General features: G+C 33.6%; 1 protein-coding gene across 3 annotated transcripts; it reads right to left on the minus strand.

Annotated features, from left to right (window-relative positions):
* Positions 1-238: 238 nt before the first annotated feature.
* Positions 239-22525, minus strand: LOC115440708 (testis-expressed protein 2). Of its 3 annotated transcripts, none has more exons than XM_030165126.1 (20): positions 22295-22525; positions 21244-21690; positions 21019-21125; positions 16944-17082; positions 16180-16697; positions 16013-16100; positions 14856-15012; positions 12944-13153; positions 12682-12752; positions 12105-12304; positions 11365-11486; positions 10686-10854; positions 9786-9905; positions 8565-8723; positions 8022-8211; positions 7488-7591; positions 7000-7121; positions 6424-6508; positions 6032-6171; positions 239-5481 (listed from the first exon to the last, which is right to left on the minus strand). In XM_030165126.1, exons 1-20 carry the CDS (start codon positions 22317-22319, stop codon positions 5292-5294), a joined length of 3363 nt encoding a protein of 1120 aa, XP_030020986.1. In that variant the 5' UTR covers positions 22320-22525; the 3' UTR covers positions 239-5291. The 3 variants fall into 3 exon arrangements, with proteins under 3 accessions (XP_030020986.1, XP_030020987.1, XP_030020985.1); XM_030165127.2 differs by lacking the exon at positions 22295-22525 and adding an exon at positions 22039-22264; XM_030165125.2 differs by lacking the exon at positions 22295-22525 and adding an exon at positions 21869-21926.
* Positions 22526-23007: the final 482 nt, after the last annotated feature.

The raw sequence follows: 23007 nt of genomic DNA on the forward strand, positions 1-23007 counted from the left end.
AAAATCAGATCGCCATTTTCATATCCACAAATCAACTTCTTTCCCCCTGTATGTAAGAAATATCATTTAAATTTTGATAATATACTTATCATTAATTCATGTCATAGGTATTTTCTTTATTTAGTTTCTGTCTTATGATAACCGATAAGATTACTTAATAAGGAAATAAGAAACCAATGAGATATAGTGACGATTTGACAACACAAATAAAATTTTAATAAAGGAATAAACAAAAAGATTTATAAATATAGCAATTCGTTTATTTGAAAAAATCACAACTGATACCACATAGAAAAACTACTCGGCACGGTTTAACTCTTAACTATATATAATATCACATAAACACTTTATATTTTGATAAACTATATACATAGACATTCATCTTTATATTTGGTACACCTTGTGAATACAACAATCACTAAGTGATCACGAAAAAAAACATAACATAAAGTCTCTTGCTACGAATAAAATTAAAATCGGTCAACAAAATAAAAAAATACGCTGAAAACTAAAGCTAAGAGTGATTTATTGTTCTGTCGTTTCAACAATTCGAATCGAGCACTGGCACATCTATAAAATTTTATTTTAAGCTCTTTATATATTATATAATTACGTTTATCATTACATATAGTATATGTGATTATATTTTTGTCACGTAGAAAAAGATAAATAAGAATACGTATAATGTTTTGTAAGTCTAATCAGAAAGATAAAATACTGCATTTTTATACCTAAATCTATTGATTCAAACTGAAGTGAATTAGTGGATTTAGGTATAAAAATTATAAAATAAAAAATCCAGTAACCATTTTGAACATGAAATTAATTTTGAAGTATTTATAGTGTACAAATAAGGTCTGAAAAGAAACTTTCACAATGCTATTTTAAAGATGTAACAGTGTTCGTAACGACAGCAACAACACAAATATAAAATGCATTACAACTGATTATACAAATATGTATTTCAGAACGGTTTTTCTAAACAGGTACGTGATTCTATATTTTGTGATATGTACTACAACTATATTTTTAAATATAAAATTTAGAACAATACCGGACCGGAAATACGAAATAGCAAAATTTATCGGAAAAAACGTTTAAGGAAAATTTGAATTAAGAATCATGCGCATGCATTTCGTTGTACGCAATAAAAATACATTGGCGATAATATTTTATAATAAACGAAAATAGTTTTAAAAGTAACTAATAATGGAATGTTTAATGAATTTGTGAATAAGATGCCGTTTCATTTATCATAGTATACAATACCTTGAATATTTTTTATACGTTTTGGCAAAGAATTAGTTCGTAGATTTTAGATGACGTGAAAATTTAAAACATTCTAAGGACGTAACAATTTTCATAAACTTGTTTATATGTTAATAAAATAAAAATAATTCACGGTATTGTACACCAACTATAATTACATCATAAGAAGCCCACACTTATATTAAAAAGCTCGTCACCAATACTTACATAAGAACAATCAGATCGAATAAAAACATCGAATTTTAAAATCACACGCACCGCACTCTATCATAACGAATGAGCAAAATATAATCAGCCTTCATAGTTGTATGACCATCCTTTATATGCCACTCTACGACTCGCATATACTTTTCATATATTTATTAACATGGTGTATGAAAATCATGAGACGTAAAATTAATTTGCCCATTTCTTACAATATCTTGGTTCTATAATAGAATTTATTGATTCATGTATACGATTTATTAGACAAAATTAAAATATATGATGTGAATTTAAAATGTCATTCATATATATGCCTTTGCAGTTATTGAGTGGAATTGTTTTTAAAAGTAAAAAAAAAAATTTTTAATACGCAACCAACTACAATGCTGGCACAAACATTACGTTGGCGCATAAACAGTAGTTATATCTAGAACTCTGAATAAATAACTGCTTGATACTGTATTGAAGCTTATTATTGTGATACCAGTATATGCGAGCCAATTACATACGCTTATACAATTCGTTAAAAAATCCACATTAATAAAAGTGAATATTATAATACAATGCCAGCCAAAAGTTTTGTATGAAATCTATTAAAATGAGAAACTAGTGAGAATTTTTAGTTGTGCGATTTAAAGAATTTTATATAAGTCAGAATACATAAAAACTGACAATGAAATATCAAAACTCAGCACATAGTCGTAAGCTGTCAAATTATACACTAATGTTCAATTAATGTAGCAGGAATAAGGAAAATATAAAGCTACCCATAAATATTTTTAGAAATAAAACTTTATGAAGACAGGTATCACAGATACCTTCGACGACGATGTACGCATCTATAATATCAAATAAATTTTATTTTAACTCCATGGGTAGCTTTATACTATTTACCAAAAGGATAATTAACCCTTAAATCAATTATGGATATAAGGAAAACTCCCAAATGAACAGTCATTAGCATCTTATTAACTAACAAAATTATTAAACTATTATTTTTCGCTCCGGCGTGCACTAAATTTTTGGGCTAAACTAACAAATATTTTGAATCGGAAATCAATTTCTATCGACACATTATATAATTTCATATATACTATACATTCATATTTTATATATTTATTTATCATCCATTTCGTAAAGCATTCACGTGTAACAGAATACGACGGAATTATTGTCGAAAACTTTTTGTATTGTTCAAGGAAGCTCTTAAAGGGATTGTGATGAATATAACTTTAATACTGGTAGAGAGTAAACTTTAACTTTTTATTACAACACGGGTATTAAAATAGTTCACCCCAAATATTATTTCTAGGGAGTGTGATACAGACAATACATTATCGACTGCATTGTGCACACACACGTCTACACTTACATGAATATTTTTCCATTCATAAAAATCTTGTGGCTAAATTCATACAATATTAACTCATTGAACACCAAATAATTGTATGACAATAACGTAAAATAAAAAAAGCGTATATCTAAGCATTATATTACAATAAATAAAATAAATAATACTTTTCAATACAAATATATTTTTAAATTTACGGTGCATTTTATTGGCTACGATTGCACTTACGTACATAAGTAGTTCGTAAAGGAAAGATAGAAACGAACTGCTTTTTCTATCTTTCGATTACGTTCATCTTGGCGGATATCGAATAATCGATTACAGGAATCGATTTAATTCATTAATTGTTGTCTAGAAGAGCGGATACATAAAACGCTGAACGGCTTAATAAGCCTTTATTCAGATTAAATAACAACAATATGTTGTTCTAATCAATGAAAATTATTTAAAAGAAACCATCTTTTCCCATTTTTATTTTTGTCTCGTTTAGGTGACACAAGTATACTTAATAACCCATACATATATTTATGTGAATTATATTTTTAAAAAGAAAAAAGTTGGCAAATGCAATTTGTGTAGGCAAGAACTAAAATTTCAGTACAATTTTGTCGTTGGCAACATTAGAACTTGTAATCTTTTAAACACCCTGCAACTTAAACAAGTTAAAATATTAAGAACTAATATTTTTTGTGACTTTTTGCATGACCGAACTCTACTAAGTTTATCGATTAATTTATAAAAATAATATTTAGTATCTAAACTATGCAAAGTGTTGATCAAATACAATAATTAAGATAAGAGCACGTTAATATGAAAAAAGTACACTTGAATAAAGGTTTAATTTAGAATCAAATATAATTAATAACATTTAGCCTATCTCATCGAAATGCCGACAAACCATGGTACCTAACTCGATACTAAATAACATAGATTTGATTTTATGAATATAAAAATAGATTTATTAAACTATAATCAGCCCACGTTAGGCTAGAGTTGTTCTTACTTGCCATTTACAATATTTGGAAACAATGAAAAATTCAAGATTGAACAATGTCATTTTTTAATTTCATTTATAGTTTCTGCGGTTATGATTGATTTTTCAAAGGGCCATAACTCATTTGTCATAAATATAATAACGTTTCTAACTAGTCACTGTTTGTCTCTTTCTTCTTTACATTAAACAATTTAAGAAAGAAAGGGATAAAGCAATGGCTAGTTACAAAATCATCTTAAATATTTATAAGAGGGTTATTTTTAAATTTTACAACACATTGGTTCCCGCTTATTGCATAAACTTGAACGAATTCAATGAAAAATGATTCAGTCACGTTGAATCGAAAATATCGATATTAGAATAGACGACTCGATAACTTCTTAGGATGTATAACTATCGGAACAGCTATAAGATTTTTCTAAATATGGTTTGTTAATTTTATATACAAATGGAGTGATGGAAACATTACTGTATTAGGGAAACTGTAACTGCGATTAAAATCGATAGCAAATATACTTATATCAAATTGTCAATTCACTATCCGAATTCCTACCGATTCGTATGGCTGCTAGGGATATTCAACAAACTGTAATTTGGAATTTTCTTGATGAGAATTTTTTTTAAGACATCAATATATCATTTTACAATTTTTTCATTTTTTTTTCATCATTTTCAATTTACACACGATTTATAATGAATAATAATCACTCGAAAAACTCTTATTTTAATAAAGATCATTAATTATAAATTATATCAGTGGCGCAAAAATTATTGACATCCCTAACAACTGTGAAATCGGTAGACAGAAAACAGGAGTTATGCATAGTTATCCTAAGACTAAACAACAACGTTTCAAGTTTATTGGGAACAAAACCTCTTAACATTAGGGATACACTACGATTCGCTCTATTGCAGTTGTACATCGACTATATAGTCGACAGTTGTAGAACACAGCCGGTCGAACACTATCGACTTATGACTTATATCGACACGATTCCGGTGCGTACCCGAGTCTCACCCAGCACCGAACTCCAAAATTGCATCTAGACTATACACAGTATTACGGAGATAGTAATAAAATATTCTGTCGATATATCGATAAAGACAACGTCTCATATCGATACATCACACTCTTAATAAAATAATGACATATTTTAAAATTGTTAATTTGCGGCAGTCGTCAGAAAACTATTTTTTGTATGCTACCGTTTTTTTAAGTTGCTATAAAATTGAGTTTATTAAAGATAGGTAAAAAAATGAAACCTATGGTATGAAAAAAAGGGAAATTTAAAAGGTTGCAAACAGAAATTGGTTGTTTGACGATTCCCACAAATTGGCAATTTTGGAATGGGTCATTATTTTATTAAGAGTGCGAGTCACATAGAATTCTGCTTTTTGCCCTGATCACCGCAATTTTACCCTCGCATAGACTCAGAACCTCACGCCACTACACTGATAGTACATTTGTGCACCTTACTCGAACTCCACGGGCGTGGGCGTCATGACGTCGAGTATGATGTCCTCCATGTTGGGCAGCACGAGCACCTTCTCGAACTCCTTGCTGAGCTTCTGTTCGATCCAGTTGGAGATGTGCGCGAACCGCAGCGTGCGCGCGCCCACCGCCGGCCGCGCCTTCAGCACCAGCGTCGGGTTCGTGCGGAAACTGGGCGACACACAGGCACCTCAGTATAGACTTTTATTTTAAAGACAAGAACGTAAAACAAAACTAGTATTCCACAAAATTGTAGAAATACTTTAAAGAAAGAGATGGAACGATATCCCAGTACTCGCCTACACCTACACATTGCTATATTTGAAACGAGCTTTTGCTCGCGGCTTCGCTCGCGTGAAGGAGTTTTCCGGGATAAAAGTCCCACTATATATTTTCCCGGGATAGTAGCCTATAACCTTCCCAGGTATACTATCTCCATATCAAATTTTGCTTTCGTATACCACGTCTTATGGCCCGTCCCGTTCCCGTGGGAACGGGATAAAAAGTATCCTATGTCCGTCTCCTGGTTCTAAGCTACCTCTCCTCATAAATAGTGTAACTAACACCACTTTCTTTTATATATATAGATATGAATTACTGACTCGTATCTTAACCAACTTTAATGCAGTTTCCACAAAACGGCTTCTTTAACGTACTATTGACTGTTATATATCGACGGTTGAAAAGCTAATTGAATTAAGCAAAATACCCAATAACGTACCCAATCCAGAGTCGATCGTGTGGCGGTGGCGGTAGATTTAACGCTAGAACACCTTCAAGCCCTTGTATTTCTAGATGCAGCTTGATATCTGTGTTGGACAATCCTTCCATAGCTCGCTTTACGTATTTATAGTCAGTTACCTGTAAGGGGAAATTATATTTATAACGGGAAATTATAAACTGTTTTTACTTCATAATTATTATTTGTGTTATTATAACCAGTGGTTTAAGTTCAAACCCTCAGCATAATATATAATGTAAAGAAAAGTGGCTTCCAATTTAAATCAAAATCTAATAATTTTGAAGTACTTTTCAACATACCTATATATGTAAATAGAAAATGATAAATTATCGACTATTTGAAGCATTTAAAGAATTATAAAAAGAACAAACCTGTTGGAAATATTTATTAGTAGCTATTTTATCGACCATTCGCAAAAACTTCTTTTTTGATGAACCGCCTTCTGTCGTTGTCGATCTGAAATTAAAATACCCGATTAATTGTTTTTATAGATGCCGATATTATTGATAAAAAAAAACCGGCAATTCTTTAAAATTTAAGTATAAATATTTGATCGATATTTCATTACACACCGCTTACTGTCAGGAACAAAATAGGAAAATTGCCATACCCAAATAAAAAAATCAACTTTATTGAAATAAAACTATTTTCTCGTTTTTATTTTATAATTTTTTTCATCGTCAAGGGAGGGGGGGGGGGTGTTAGGCGCGGGAGGTCTGAGGTGCTGGCCATTCGAAAAGTAAAAGTTATAATATATAAACAAATATAAATTAAAAAAAAAACACTTGACGTCTAAATCAAATAATATGAAAATTGGCTGCATTTACAAAAAACAAAAATGTTGGTTAGATATTCCACACGCCTTGCAAACTAGATCAATTGTGAGCGCATACCCCCTCGGCCGGTAATATCTACTACGAAACTATTAAGATGTAAGTAAAACTCACGCAGTATCGGACAGTGGCAGGTTGTCGGCGCTGTCGACGGGCTGCACCGGCGGACTCTCGTCGTCGCTGCTCGACTCCGCCGAGTCCTCGATCTCGGAGTCGTATATCGCTGGCTTGCGTTTCTATCGATAAATGGATTCAATTAATGCTTTATTAATCATGTGGTGTGGCAAAGTTACGTTAAGTTTCCAGATACAAAGTATTTGTAGTAAAAAAATACGTACATTTTTCAAGGAAATATATTATACTGCATATATATATTTATAATATCTTTTTCTTTCCGTTAAATAATGCACGCCATGTCTTCTTAGATATGAGATATTTTATTTTTACGGTAACTGGTAATTGATTGAGTTATCTTTTTTGGAGAAATTATGATAAACAAAAAAAAAACATGCCCAACGGGCAAAAGAGTGTGTTATTACAGAACAACAGTGTGGTGTAGATTAAAGATACGATATATATTAATAAAATTGATGTAATCTCACCCTTAATTGTTTTTCGGAAAATAGGCCTCCAGTAGGCAATGTGTTTGTGTCGTTTTCAACCACGTTGTCGTTGGCGCTCAACAGCTGGTCTTCTAGCGTTACATCTATAAAAAAATATATAATTATAATGATATATAATATCGTAATTTCGTATGCTTGGTTCTATATCGATGCTGGTCCTACAGTCTACTTTAATGTCAAATGTGTTATGCCAATTGCTCTTTGTCGTTGGTGTCTTTTTGTTCGGTTAACTTCGGGTCGAAAGTTATTTAAACTCATGTCATAATTTTAAACTTCTACGTACTCGATATTGGCAAAATCACCGATTAAACGGAGGAGTCATTTTTTTTTAAAACGAAGAAGAAGATATATAATATCGACAGTTCGTCTCGAGGCAACAAAAGCTTTTTTGTAATTTGACGTGCCATAGTTGTTATGAAATAGCCCCATAAATGTGGATGGTAATTGACACTTTGAGTATGGTATAACAATAATGAATGAATGAATGAATATCTCAATGAATGGTATACTGACTCTTCTCCTTGAGTTTCATGAGGTTGATCTGCGTGAGGAGCGCGATGTAGGCGCCGCCGTCGTAGCGCAGCTCGGCGTCGAGCCACACGCCGCGCGCGTCCAGCGCGGGCGCGCGCACGCACTGCACCAGCGGGCACGCGCCGCGCAGCGACAGCGACGTCACCGTCAGCGGCGACATGAACGACGGCAGCTGCGCCCGTTGTACAGTACATTGTATACGTTGTAAGGGATGTTACGTATTACACAAATTACACCAATAATCATTTCAAATCTTTATCTAAACAAACAATTTTTTTTAAACAATTTTTTTTTAAATTTCCTGTACGCTAGTTTATTTATAGCGTAGATATTTAGTTAGGAATTGCAATAACTTGTAGCTAAAAGACAGAACTGTCTTAAACTTAAAAATAAAATAAGCAATATTACCAACAGAAAGAAAATATAAATAGACAACCTTTTTGTAATTTAAGCTGGTTATTTTTATTCGACACCGATATTTCTATTCTCTGTATCGACATATCAATAAATTGTATCGACCCCCACCTTGAGCGTGTTAAGTTTCCGCTGTATCCTGTTCTGCACGCGCGCGATCATGACGGGGTCGCGCATGACGTCGTACACGACGCGCGCCAGCATGGTGTTGACCCACGACACCTCGGCCGGCAGCGTGCGGCACTGGCAGTCCGGCGACGGCGTCTTGGACTGCACATGTACCATTAAAACGTATTAAAAAAAAAACAGCCTCATAATCTTTTTACTCCTGTATATCACAACTCAAACTCAAATCTTGTTATATCTGCAGGATAAATGTTTAAATTAAATAATTTTCATACGATAAATGATATTATCTATGGCACGACACTACTCGATTACTAAGTATTTTACTTTCGACTGCATGATACTGCCATGCTAAGCTCAAAAGCGGTACCTCAAGATGACATAAAAATATTGTTTTCTTGTCTTTGATTATGTCGTCAGATAGCATAAAGAAATACCCATCCAATGAACTCACCTAAATAACGGTATCTTGTTAAGAACTTGTTAAAAAAATCCTTAAAAGAGTTTCTCTATCTCAGTTTTACATATAAAACTATATTTACGAAACTTCGATTATCTTAAAATAAAGTTTCTCTGACATACCGCTTTTGCGCTCAGCATGGCAGTATATACATAAACCATGTCTTTATCGATACTAAAATAAATCTTAGGTTAAAAATTAAATCGATATTTTTTCTACAAATATTTTAGCTAGTCTACTAAAAACGTGTAAGAACAAACATCTCGTTTTGTTTTCTTTTTGTTCTTGGCTCGGCCGCGCGGCGACGGTTCGATCTGACACATCACCGCCGCCTCCGACGTTTGTTTGAAAGATATCTCGTGACTCTAACATGTACGGATTATTAAATAATAAAAAATATTCATGAAATGATGTGTGTGACTTATAACTTTGCCAAATTTCATATATCGATTATCGATGTTTATGTTACCTCTTGTTGGTCGATATTATTTTTATTTCGACATATACTTTATCATAACTTGTAGTCATTTTTTAAAGATAGATAAAATAATTTAAAATGCCACAATTTCTTAGACATTTTTCATAAAAAAATATTTTTATCGAAATAGGCACAACATGTAAAGTGTCACAAGATCTACTCGATTTATACAAATCACACCTTGAAGATATAGCAAATTATATAATTATTTCACTTACATAGTATGTTGAAAACAATAAATGAAATATTTTAATAGTCCATAATTTACCTGAATAATTTTAAACAGATACGGCCAGAAGTTCTTCTCGTACGATTCCGACTCTGGCAGCACAGGCGGCGCCAACGACGATATAGTGACACCCTCCGACATCGAATCTATTGTTTTATTCTGTAAATAATCGATAACATTATCGATATTTTTATCGACAATATTGATCCTTGTTTATCAATTGGTGAACCATTGCTAGTTCAAATAGTTAGTCCCAAATGTCAAGATCGTATCGATCGTAAATCGGACCTATCAGAATAAACTTTATTATGTTTACCGATAACGTCTTATTTTGATGCATTTATTCTTGGGATCGATACGAAGATTAAGATCAATTACTTTATTTTTCACATAGTGGTACTGTCGATCGTCGTTTAATAATTAGCCAGTATATAGACAATAGTTACAAAAAGTCTCAATAATCTATGCCATTATATTATTATAAAGTTTGTAAGGTAGGGGTATAACGTCTTATATAACTCGAATATAATTCTAACCCAAGTAATGGGGCATACAAAAGCGATTATATATAATAATAATAATAATATCAGCCCTGTATTGTATACTTGCCCACTGCTGAGCACGGGCCTCCTCTACTACTGAGAGGGATTAGGCCTTAGTCCACCACACTGGCCTAGTACGGATTTGTAGACTTCACACACCTTTGAAATTTCTATAGAGAACTTCTCAGATGTGCAGGTTTCCTCACGATGTTTTCCTTCATCGTTAAAGCGAACGATAAATTCACATAGAATACACACATGCTTTTAGAAAAGTCAGAGGTGTGTGCCCTTGGGATTTGAACCTGTGGACATTCGTCTTGGCAGTCCGTTCCACACCCAACTAGGCTATCGCCTAAAGCTAAAGCGATTATATAATCTAACTAAAACCTAGCCTTACGGAAGCCTTGGCGAACGCGACGGTGTCTTTTTCAGCCGCCATTTTGTATACAGCCATCTCGATGCCATCCTTGCTCTCTGCCGCGTCGGTGGGAGAGTTGTCGTCCGCCGTCGACGACTCCGCCGAAGCCGCGTTGGCCTCCGCCACGGCCGTAACAATACGACGGTACCTAGATGGGAGAGCTCAAGTTATAGTGGTTATTACATCATACAAACTAGTTTTTTATATCTGCACAATAAATTTTATTTTAAGCCCGCTTAATAGTGAATTGTTTTAAGATTAATCAAGACAAAAAATATACAACAAAAATACAAAACCCATTAACCTCAGGAAGAAATCTTTATTTAGTGTCACAGATATACATTCTACTTGGTTTATTTATATGGACGTTATTTAACGCCATTAGAGACTAACACAGGTAAATAAATCAATCAATTATTTAACGAACCTATCACTATCCATTACGAAGCCTATACTGAATGTATATAAATACTAGCATTTGCCCGACGCTCCCCTCGCCTAAAAAAGTTGTTCCGGGATAAATATTTTCTCGGGAAAAGCAGTCAAAAGCAGCACTTAGGAGTAAATATTTTTTTTTTAATATCCGTTCCGTAGTTTCAGAGATCAGCCCCTATTAACTTGTCCTTTTATAACATAAGTATACATAAGTTGTGCGTACCACTCGTGCTTGTCGCGGCCGGTGCGCGTGAAGAGGTAGAGGTGCTCCTGCGTGTCGCGCGAGCGCTTCACGTGCACGCTCCACTCGCCCTCCGCGCCGCCCTCCGCGCCCGTCTCCAGCTCCTGCGCACGCACACACGTCATCTTCTGCTTTAGTATGGAAGCTTGAACGTAAATTACTAAGATGATAGGATTGCATACGGGTATTCGCTTGTATCATATAACGGCTGATTTTCATCAACAAATAAATTTGATTCGTATGATGAAACACAACATAAACAAATTAAACAGGACAGTAGTATAAATAAAGTTATTCGTCTGTTTCATTTTTATATTCAGTCAGGTTATAATTTATTTGATAGATAACTTGTATCTGACTATTTAAAAAACAGCCCTAAAAGAGTAAATGATATGAACCCGATATTCAAATAAATTTCATTTACAATTTACAGACTTAAATAAAACATCAGGACTTAACTCTTTTCAAGAGTAGGCGTCATCATGCCCACTTTTTACTTGTCATGGTATGTCACATGTAATAGGAAGGAAAACTATTTACCAAGCAACAATTCTAGACTACAGAGTACTGAGCGGTCAAAACACAATGTCATTTGAATCGATACGGGGATCGACGCCGAGATCTCAGCATGGTAGTCGTAGTGTAACACATCTAATGCCACTACGGTAGCAATTATCAATTTTATTGCAATACCCAAAAAATAAAATTGGAATGCCACTTACAGCCTCTTCCAAAAATTCCTTAATCTTGGACAGTTCTGTTTCATCCAACTCCTCCTCTATATCCTCCTTGGTGCTCGTCACCGACTTGGTGCTGAGGTCCAGCTCCGGGTCCTGGAAGACCTCCTCGAACTGCAGGTGCTTCTCCGGCGGGACCTGACCTTCGGCCTCAGCTCCGGGAGACGACCCATCCGGCTTTTTATCTGGCAAAGATGCATTCATATTTTGAAATCCTAAGGGTAGTTCAAGCGTGTGCCGCTAGATGTCACTGTTTATACAAGTTGAAAATATACGCGTAATTTGTTCCTATCAAGAGATTAAGTTCGAATCAATGTTACTATTATCCAAATATTTGAATATGATGACAGTGATAATGATAAAATAGATATAAGTAATCCTACTTATCTATTCATATTCGCTGTAAGCATCGCAGAAACGATGTTTATTTAATGATTGAACTACGCAAATAAACGAATACTCGAGATAAATACTCTCAAAATAAATATTCTTACTTATATTTTGATTGGTTTTGTGTATGGAAATCGATTAAAATTTTAAGTTGAATGTAAACTTCACTAACCTCTATGCATTTTTTTGACAAGCCTGTGTCGTAGTCCTTCTTTCCCTGTTTCGCCGTCTGTATGGGAGATACTGGGAACAAAATACAATCATTTACAAGGACATTATTGTATAGCAAAGTTAGTTAAAAATTGTTTTATGACTTCGTGGTTAAACATTTTCGGTGTTGATGCTATTTATGGATAGCTTCGGTGCTACCAAGGCAAGGAACAAGCTTGTCTAGTCAATCAGTGATAGAAAAAGCCTTAGTCTTTCTCATTTACCTTTTTTCCCGTCTTCTCCAAACGAACTTCCTTTTCTTCTCGGGACTCGTGTTGGTCTCCGTGCTCTCTGTCTCGTGCTGCTGTTCTTTTTTCTTCTCCGTCGCCACCTCCGAAGGTCTCTTCTCAGCTGCCGCATTCTCTTTCTCTAACACTTGGATCTTTTCTTTCTCGCTTAGTATTATGCATATTGGATATTTTTTGCTCCATTGTCTGTGAACAAAAAGTTTTTATTGATAAATTTAATATAACAGCTTTAAAATAAAGTGTATTGTTTTAAAATATGCATTTAAATCTTATTGATTACCGATATTATTACAAACACCAAACTGAAATTTGGTCAAAGTTATTTATTCTCGAAAAAAACGCGAGAATTGAGCATGGTTGTAATATTCTTCCGACTTTCAATCTCTAATCTATTATGGATTTCCACCAAAATTGACGCACCGTGAGTGCTTTTGTAGTAATAAACTCTCAGAAAAAAAAAGTGACCTTAAACTATACTAATTGACAATTTAAAAAATTAAATGTGTTGCCTGTTAAGCTCATTACAAGCCCAGTAACAGTTAAAACTGAAGATCAAAAGTCACATTAACTACGTCTGAGGGTAATTCTAATAATAAAATAATCGATATCACTATATTTCGCGATGGGAAGAAGCCGTTTGTTAATCGATAAAGCTAGTGAGACTACATTTTAAATTTAGAATAGACGGTGGTTATTTTTAAGGCTGAAATATCGAACGCTTTAGCCTCACAAGAGAATCAAAGCGGGGATTTGTAATGCTGATATCAATTAATATTACTAAGAAATTATTTTTTAACATAATTTTTATCACATTTTAATTTATATTCTGCTCGAATGGGACTCAAAAAACCTCACCGAGAGAAACAATATAATATGCCGTAAAATTCTAAATAATTTCCCTACCCTAATACAGGGCCATTTTGACATTGCGTTACTAAATGAAACCACATACTTATTTAATTGAAAATGACACTTTACAATAAATTATTTAAGCCGTAAATGTAAAATAAAAAAGTGTAAGTTTCGAACAAAATAAATATTAATTAAAGTAATTTTAATTTTACGCGCCCTATTGCCACTACTACTAATCTAAGAGAATTCGTCGCAACAGCAACATCATACTTTCAGTCGGAAATACATTCACGCACACGCCATATTCGCAATAAGCTAAAAAATTTACAAAAAATCAGAAAACTAAAACCAGTATTTTTGGTGAAAATATTCATAATTTTTGGCACAATGTCAGCAAAAGTGAAGACGAGAATGTGGTTTCATTTAGTAATGCAATGTCAAAACGGCCATGTATAAGCATGAGTCGATGTCGTAACATTACCACGCTCTATATCCGTATATCGGGGTAAACGTCTCCGCAAAGGTCACCGCACAAAGCAACAAAATCTTCAAACGTGACCTTCACTGCGATTCACGGTTGGCAAATCAAAAAACTGGGCCAACGACCGGCAACGCTCGCACAATTCTCATTATAGCTGACGTGTTATTGTTATTATACTTAGCGTATTTATCAAAATATTTGCACCTTTACCTCCTTATTCATAGATGTTATTTATCTAAGGACTTGTTATCATAGCAATGCTCCGTCTCTAGATAAATAACGTCTATGAATAGGGGGGTTAGTCGATAACAACATTTATAGGAGCAAGGTGGAGAGAAAGAGGGCTGGGCTAAGAAAAAAATCGTGGCTGAGAAATATCCGGGAGTGGACCGGTATTACCGTTGAACACCAGTTCCATCTGGCTAATTACATGGAGAAATACAAGAAGCTGACGGCCAACCTTCAACAATGAAGAGGCATCATCTCTCGTCAGTCGGCATTCTACCTAGACCCCATGCCGCTTACAATAAAAAAAAAAACTATTATGAAACTCACCTCCGCCTGACGAGACCCTTAGGAAGCAGTATCACGCGCGCTCCAGTCAAGTTGTACAGCCTGTGCTGGTAGAACGTCACTTTGTCGTCAATCTTCTCGTCCCACAGCGCCCTTTTAGCTATCTTCGTTCTTGTGTATGATATCCTCAAATTGCAGCCTGTGCAAATATCATATTATTATTATTTTGTGAATATTTGTCGCTTGTAATAGATCGGTATGGAAATCTTTGGGGGACGCCTGTGTTCAGCAGTGGATTTTCTGACTGATAAGTATGACAATTTTAAGTACAATATTAATAGCATTTGAGTTGACTCTAGGACATTTGCCCAAAAGTCTACAGTGCAAGTAAAGTTACGGGTGAAGACGAACGAAACAACGCAAAATTTGTTTTTGGGTTTGAATGATGCGCGTGCGCAACAAAACAGCTTAAGCACGCAATTAAATTGCAATTTTTAACACATTTAAAGACTTTTTTTATTTTATTATAATAACGCGTTATAAAGAAAATATTGCACAACATGATATTATTGAGAAACACATAAAATTAATAAGCCTAGTAGTAAAATCAAATAAATGTATGATAGAAATATTTTACGAAAGTTTTACTCATCTAAAATGTATGTTGAATAGTATAAATAAAATTATCGGTCATTCTAGAAACAAAACAAAGATATTAGTATTGATAATTACCTGAAAAGTACTCAGACAGATTACATAGATTGGAAGATTACCAGTACTACACGACACAACGTCCTCTGAATTGGACAATAAGGTAGCTTTCGATAACATTGGTTATCATTTATAAATTATCATCAATGTAACGAAGTTTTGTTTGCATATACTTTGGTATTTGCTACAATTCTTATACTGACATTATACCTACTAACAATATTTTTATAAATGATATAATAATAATATATTCGTGGAGTAATCATATACTATCCCACTGCTGGACTCACGGGTTCTTCAACAACTAGACACCTTAAAATAAATTCCCTTGCATACATAGATAAGAAGGCTGCAAGTATTTCGACAATTTCTCTCTCACTCACAAAATTAAGAAATGTATTTCGACAATTTCTCTCTCACTCACAAAATTATAGAAAGGTGGTAAATAAATTGAATATAATAAATATTGGCATTATTCATTGACTTACCTTCGAGTTTCATAAATGCAGTGGTGGTTTTGTTTATGTGGTACGTGTAAGGATCGTAGTCTGGGTACCTGTAATGGTTGATCCAGCCCTAAAAACATATAAACTTGCATTGGATTTTGTGACTTATTACTCACTAGCAAACAACTTATTTTAGTTTCTATATTTACCTCATACTTCTTTAAAGGCCTGTGTTCCTTAACAGATGGTATTGTATAAGCGGCGGGCATCGTACTGCTCCTCTTGAGCTGAAAGAAGCTGCCTTTCTGCGGCTCCCAGTCACTGAAGTAATTGTCCAGCAACCAATGTTTCAAATTACTCGCGAAACAAAAGAACCAAATACCCAGAAGGAAACCGTTCCAAATATTCGAATTTGGAAACAGAATATAATTCAAAAAAAGAAGGAACGTTAGGAAATACATGGAGAAGTTAAAGAAGTAACTCTTTGGATTGTCGTCTTTTAGTTTCTGCAGGTTTGTTTTACTGGGCGGTAGGCCGAAGTTAGTGGGGGTTGGTGGTGGCTGCACAGGGTTGGATTCCGTCGGCCTGATGTTCTGGCAGTCTGTGTCCAGATTGGTGATGTCCCCAAAGCCATCCATGTTGTCTTCGAGAGCCTCGACGCCCGATTCCACTTCCATCATGCTGTCATTTGGCAAGTCTTTCGTCACATCTGAAGAATCACTGTGACCTTTAAGGAAAGACACCATTCAAAAAAAATTTTTTGTATATTTAATTGTTCAGTTAGTATGAATAAATGGTATTAAGAATGTAAAAATTCAATGTTTTATAAATTTTAAGAGGACCAAACACGCCTCTGTTTAATATAGTCCTTATTCCTTTTCTTAAAGGCATCAGCTCCATAATTTTTTTGATTATTAGACGTTATGAATATATGTAGTTGATAGTTTGCTGATGTTATAGAAATAAAACTTACCCAAATTCTTGTGAGTATCATCGCTAGACTCCGAACAGTTCTTATCGACGGGAAGATTCAGATCTCGTTCCGCGGCCTTCGCAGTCAACGGTTGAGTCAAATCAGATAAATTCTGTATGCTACTGTCCAACGAGGACACCTACACCAAAAGAATGTATGATATATGTAATCAAAAACAAATAATTCAAACGATTGCTGTTATGTAAATAGTGGATATTTGATTATTATACTATTATTTGTCTTGTTAATTGAAATATATCGACGGGTGAAAAGCTAATTGACTTAAGCGACAATTTTGCGCAACACTAAGTTTCATATTAAAATCAGCACTTTCGTCTATGTTTTTTTAAACTAGTTAAAAATTTTCGAAAAACATGTCGCGTAAGCCAATTTGCCTTTCAACCGTTGATATAATTATGTAATAGGTCGCTAATATAAGAATGCGTCAGCATAAGTATGGCTTGTATGTAAACAAGAAATTATGTTTAAATAAGGAAGGTAGGAAGGTCTGAAGGAGATTCCCCTCAGTATTTTTATAGGTATTTTAAGATTAATAACCGATGTCTTACAGTAATAAGGGAAATGCAGTATGGCTATTGTTGGAATATAACCGCCATTTTCAATAAATTATCCCAATCGCTTTTTTCGAACTATCTCAAAGATAGACCAATCAGAACAAAGTTTTTTTAACATGCTTACATTGAGCTTATTTTAATAAAGGGAAGCAAGCTCCTGTTCCTCGCCTGTCTAGTCTGTACAACCAAACAGTTGGTTTCCGTAATGACGTCGACATTTTTGGTTATAAATTATAACAATTTAGACGTAAATTATTGAGTAACGCTGAATGTTAACTATTTATGTTTTGTTTTTTCTCTTTTGTTATAAATAGTATATAAGATTTTACGTAATTTTGTTGCTGTTGTACTAAACATTATTAGAGTAATTGTTGTTTTCCGTTGAAAATATATATTGTGGCTCATGCTGTGACTGCTTGTAACTAGAGTTACAATTACATAAGGGACTGTTACTATATACATGTTTGGATTTAAATTGAACTGTAAACTCCGTTAGCAGTCCGTTAATAATAAATAAATAAATTGTTTCATTCTCGGAATTGATTGAAGATTAAGATTTGGATCATTTCTTAAGATGGCGGTTATAATTTTATGTATCTATAAAAATATAAAATTTATATTATACATATGATGAAACTTTTAATTCTCAAATTTCCTGTATCGATAATAAATTATACCGTACTGTGTTATATCGCCATATCAAGCAGTAAACGTAATAAACACTATTTTTCATTCAGCTAATCTATCGGACCACTGCGCCCGTTTTAGCCTTGAACGACGATGGGCTAATGTTTGAATAATTCAAGGCTCTTATCTAACACATTAAAATAAAATCAGTTTTATGAGTGTAACATAAAAAAAGACGTATAAAGCAGTTTCTATAACGACATTTTACTCAGAAACTTGACAAAGAAACAGATTTATTTAATGACACTATTTGATTACTTGTAACTATAGTATGGTATATGAAATTATGTTCATTATGCTATATCCACTTGGCTGTGAGTGACGCGTATGTGATATACTTTTCAGATAAGTATAAGAGTGTCATACTTATAAATTTGCGCAAGAGTTGCTGTGTTTCCGTAAGGACATTTTAGCCAATGTAATTACTACTGAGTATTGGAAGATGAATATCCTACGGCCATTTTCAATAACCCAATCGTTTTTCGATCTAATGGAAAATTGGATCAATTGGGACCAGGGATTTTGACATGCTTACACTGTAGACTCGATTATCCGAACCTCAGTTAAACGAATTCGCGAATAACAGGATTGCCAACTTGCCTACCAGGATGCTCAATTACTTTTAAGTGATAAAAGCCAATTTTTGCCTAGGTCATTAACATGGACGAAGCCGCGAGGTAATGTTAGTTAATAATAATAAATATGTACAGAAACAGCTTTTCTACATACTTTCAATTTTTCTGATTATCCGAATGCCTAACGACAAAAAGGTTTAATCTCGGGTTCAAATCGAAGATTAATATTGGGATTACATATTGAAATAGGTTTCTCATATGTGAGATTCCGCCTGAATAGGTACCACCGCAGTGTCTATTTCTGCCACCAAGTATTGTAGCCAGTGTAACTATTGGACATAATAAGACTTAACATCTCACGTCTCAAGATGGCGAGCGCAGTATAATACCGAACAATACTTTGTAATTCAAAGCGTTGAATGGTGTTTCTAATATATATGGGCGATCGTATCGCTTACCATCCAACAGCTAGCTCGTCTCGTCATTCAAAGCAATAAAAAAAACAGCGGTAGGTCTACATTGCTTTAACTGCTAACAATACTTCAAACATTTTTTCTGTATTATATCAGTAGTGTGAGGAAATAACACATTGCGTAGTCCCAAACTAAATATTTACTATTAAACACTCAAAAGGAAAACTTACAGAGTATATGTGTAGATTAAACATTTTTTTTTAAATACAGATTTAATTCAAGGATATAACTAGTTGCACGCGCGTTTTACTTTAAATCTTATGAAATACTAATACTTAGATGAATCTATAATTTTTTGGATCGAATAAAATTATTTCTACTCTTATAAAATGTAAAGTTTATGTTAATGTGGTGTTAGGGACCTCTAAAGTATTTTTGCTATAAGATTGATGGCTTCTAAAACTTTACATATTAACCAATTTGATAATTATAAAATCTATTAACAAAAAAGGGTATTTTTGACGGCGTGACACGACATAGTTGGTAACTGAAGCATAGTCAAATTATTATGATCATCAATAAAAGATTGCATCCATCAGTGTTTGGCAGAATAGAGCAATTGATAATTTTTTATTCCAATATTTACATCATATAAAACCTAATACAGAAAGAATGATTTAGTACAAGGGGTTAGTGTCAAGAAATAGAAAAGAGATGCCATAAAGGACAGTGACGTCATTGGGAATTACGATGCACGCGAAGGAAAGAGATGGCGCGATATTCCCTCTATGCACCCACTTTTCTGCATTTTAATATTTGCAATATGCATTATTGCTTCAGTTTTAATGCTATTTTTAAAGAAGGGATTGTTTTCCGTGTCACTTTACTGTTGCATACAGAATATTCAAAGTAAAACATAGCCAGTGACCCTATTATGCCAATCTTTATCTTTACCCTGTATTATTAATGACCGCTCAGTAAATACTCGTCAAATAATAATGACTTGTACCTGACAAAAACTGACTTTATATTATTATTATTGGAGAACACATGAATGAATACGGTTTTCCTTATATGCATCAATTTATTGCACAACACTTATAATATTTTCTTTAATAGTGGGAAAAATAAAGAGGTCTATGTTACACTGATGTGGATTTTTTTCGCAATTTTCTAGTTCACTATTAAATGAGGTCGTAATTATGGTAGCGCAAACTCCTCACTTAATCCTACCTATCACTGTATTCTAATTACAAGCAATGTATGGAACTTTAACAATGGGTCATCATATCAAGATGTTACCCTTTGTAGTATCCAGCGATGACTATAATTTCTATTGTTTATTTGTATGAACTATTGAGTGGTGCAGAAAACAGACAAGATAGTGCCACCACACCGGAAAGACATATGAGGTACCAATGTACAGTAAAATATGAATAGTACTTCAAGCTTAGTACAATAATATTAGTCATTATCATTCATCAAGAATGTGTAGTGATTAATTAATTATTGTGTATGCCAACAACTTCTTTAATCATTGTATTTAGTCTCAACATAACTGATAACAGATCAAAGTACAAAAAATGTAATCAAGTACAAATTAATCAATTATTACTTCTACCTTTTTAGTTGTAAAAAAAAATTATATAAATATTTTTAGAGATAATAAATTGGGTTTTAAAGTTTGTAAGTTTATTTGAATGTACTTCATAACAATTAATTACACAGAGTAATAATATACTTGAATTATATCTCACAATCAAATTATTTATTATTATTCAAGCATAAAATTGAGTAAATATAATTATGTGAAATGTAAACTCACCTGATTATCAGTATCGCCTACACTCTGCCGATCAATATCCTTAACTGCTGAATTTTCTTCTGAATCTGATATTGAATTCTCTCTCGGCACTGACTTGTCCTTTGTTTCTAATATAAAATTAATATTATTAATAATAACTACCTGTAGTAACTTTACATTTATTATTTTAGATTTATTTATAACTTTCATTATATTTACATTAAAGTTTATTGTTTGCAAACATACCTTCGACCGAACGAGTCTTCATATCTTCAACTGCTTGAGCAATTTTGAATTTGAAATCATGGAATATCTTCCATGTTTCATTGCTGCCTTCCTTTACTTCTTGTGCTACATCTGAAGTACTCTTCTTGCTTAAGCGGTTCAAGTAATCCTTCATGGGGGATGATGAAACCTCTTTCGGAACAGGGGTTTTACTCTCCTCAGGTTTAGCATCTGGCGGTTTTACCTCATCAAGTTTTTCAATTGGTTTCTCTGTTCTCATGGATTTGAAATACTTGTCTATAATGGAGGAGGTCTTCTCTCCTCGTTTAGGACTTGCATTCTCGCTCTGTGACGGTGCAGGCTCAGCCTGTGGCGTCGGAGGGTCATCCTCGCATACATGGTACAGTTCCTCTAATTCTTCATTGTTGGCATTATATCTGAAGGATAAGGATGTGTTTGGGGATTTCCCTGGAACAAATTATTGTGACAGTTATTTCTTTTTTCATATTTTTTTTATCAACATGACTTTGTTAACTTAATGTATTATGGTGAAATGTGGGTGTGTTAAACCTCAGTCTACCCCTGAAAAGTTAAAAAGGTGTGATGCTATTTATGTATCTTGTTAATTATTGATGAAAAATATTACACAGTGCATCTAATGACCCTAAAAAAATAAATTTGCACAACATAAAAGTAGAAGATATACACTATGACTAAACAATTTATCTGCTATTGTTTTGATGTTAGTAACAGTATACTGTTGTGAATAATAAACGTTATTAAACGATATTAGAAAATCATGATGAAATAACTTACTCATATCATAAACACAACACAATAGCAATAACAAAACTAAACAGTGGCAGCGAAACGAACTCCAGCGATCCACTGTTTGTTATCGTCTTTGTTGTCAAAGAAACAATGTACGAACTCAAAATTAAATCCACTGATAAAATACTTGTTTCACATAAATAATATTGTCTTACGCCTTAACGCCAGGGAATACCCGAACAACAGAGCCATATGGACACATTCCATTTAAATTTAATTCCTAAATTTATCAAATACACACCTGATACCTCCATTGCGTCCGACATTCGGAACAAATGTTATACGAACTGCTAATATCAACACATGATTTTATTTAAACTACGCACTTTTTCACGAATAAATTAGTGGAGTTCAAGCTAAATTCGACGCCAATTTTATAAAACTAGTTTCGCTGGAACCCAATTAAAAAAATCTGTCATAGAAGCTGTCAAAGCACAAATTAACTATGACAAATGACAATATATTTTGACATTTGACATCCAGCGTCCAGGACTGCCAGTAAATATTTTGTAATTCGTATTAAGTATTTATAATATATCTAATACGAAAATGTAAATAAACTATTACATTATAAAATGCATAGCCATACTACGTATGTCCATTAATTAGGTTGGATCCGCTGGGATACTCTGGTTTGGCCGTTGCGTCGCAACGTTTAAATTGAAGTTCAAGGACTGACTTTACCTGGATACCCGGCTGCGTATGAGGCAAAATTTATTTGAAGGCACTTTTCATCATATATTTTAAACATAATTTGATTATTTTTGCGATTTTTCCGAGTTGAACACTGGCAGATAATAGTGACAAATATGCACGCTTATATTTTTTAGAATTTTAGTTGACGAGAGTCCGGATTCGGAATAAAAATAATGCCTCAAATTTTATAGTTATTGTATTTTGTTCCACAATATGGTATCCCTGATGACAATCCCATTTCTATAATGATTAGGGATG

Source organism: Manduca sexta, chromosome 12 (genome assembly GCF_014839805.1).
Source record: "Manduca sexta isolate Smith_Timp_Sample1 chromosome 12, JHU_Msex_v1.0, whole genome shotgun sequence".
NCBI lineage: Eukaryota > Metazoa > Arthropoda > Insecta > Lepidoptera > Sphingidae > Manduca > Manduca sexta.

Excerpts from the sequence above, each read along its gene's own strand:
- LOC115440708 (XM_030165125.2), bottom strand. The coding sequence starts at position 21,911 with ATGTTGTGCAAATTTATTTTTTTAGGGTCATTAGATGCACTGT. Across the intron at positions 12,753-12,943 it reads TGGAGAAGACGGGAAAAAAG|TATCTCCCATACAGACGGCG; the intron begins GTAAATGAGAAA and ends TTTTGTTCCCAG. Across the intron at positions 6,509-6,999 it reads CTGCCACTGTCCGATACTGC|ATCGACAACGACAGAAGGCG; the intron begins GTGAGTTTTACT and ends TTTTAATTTCAG.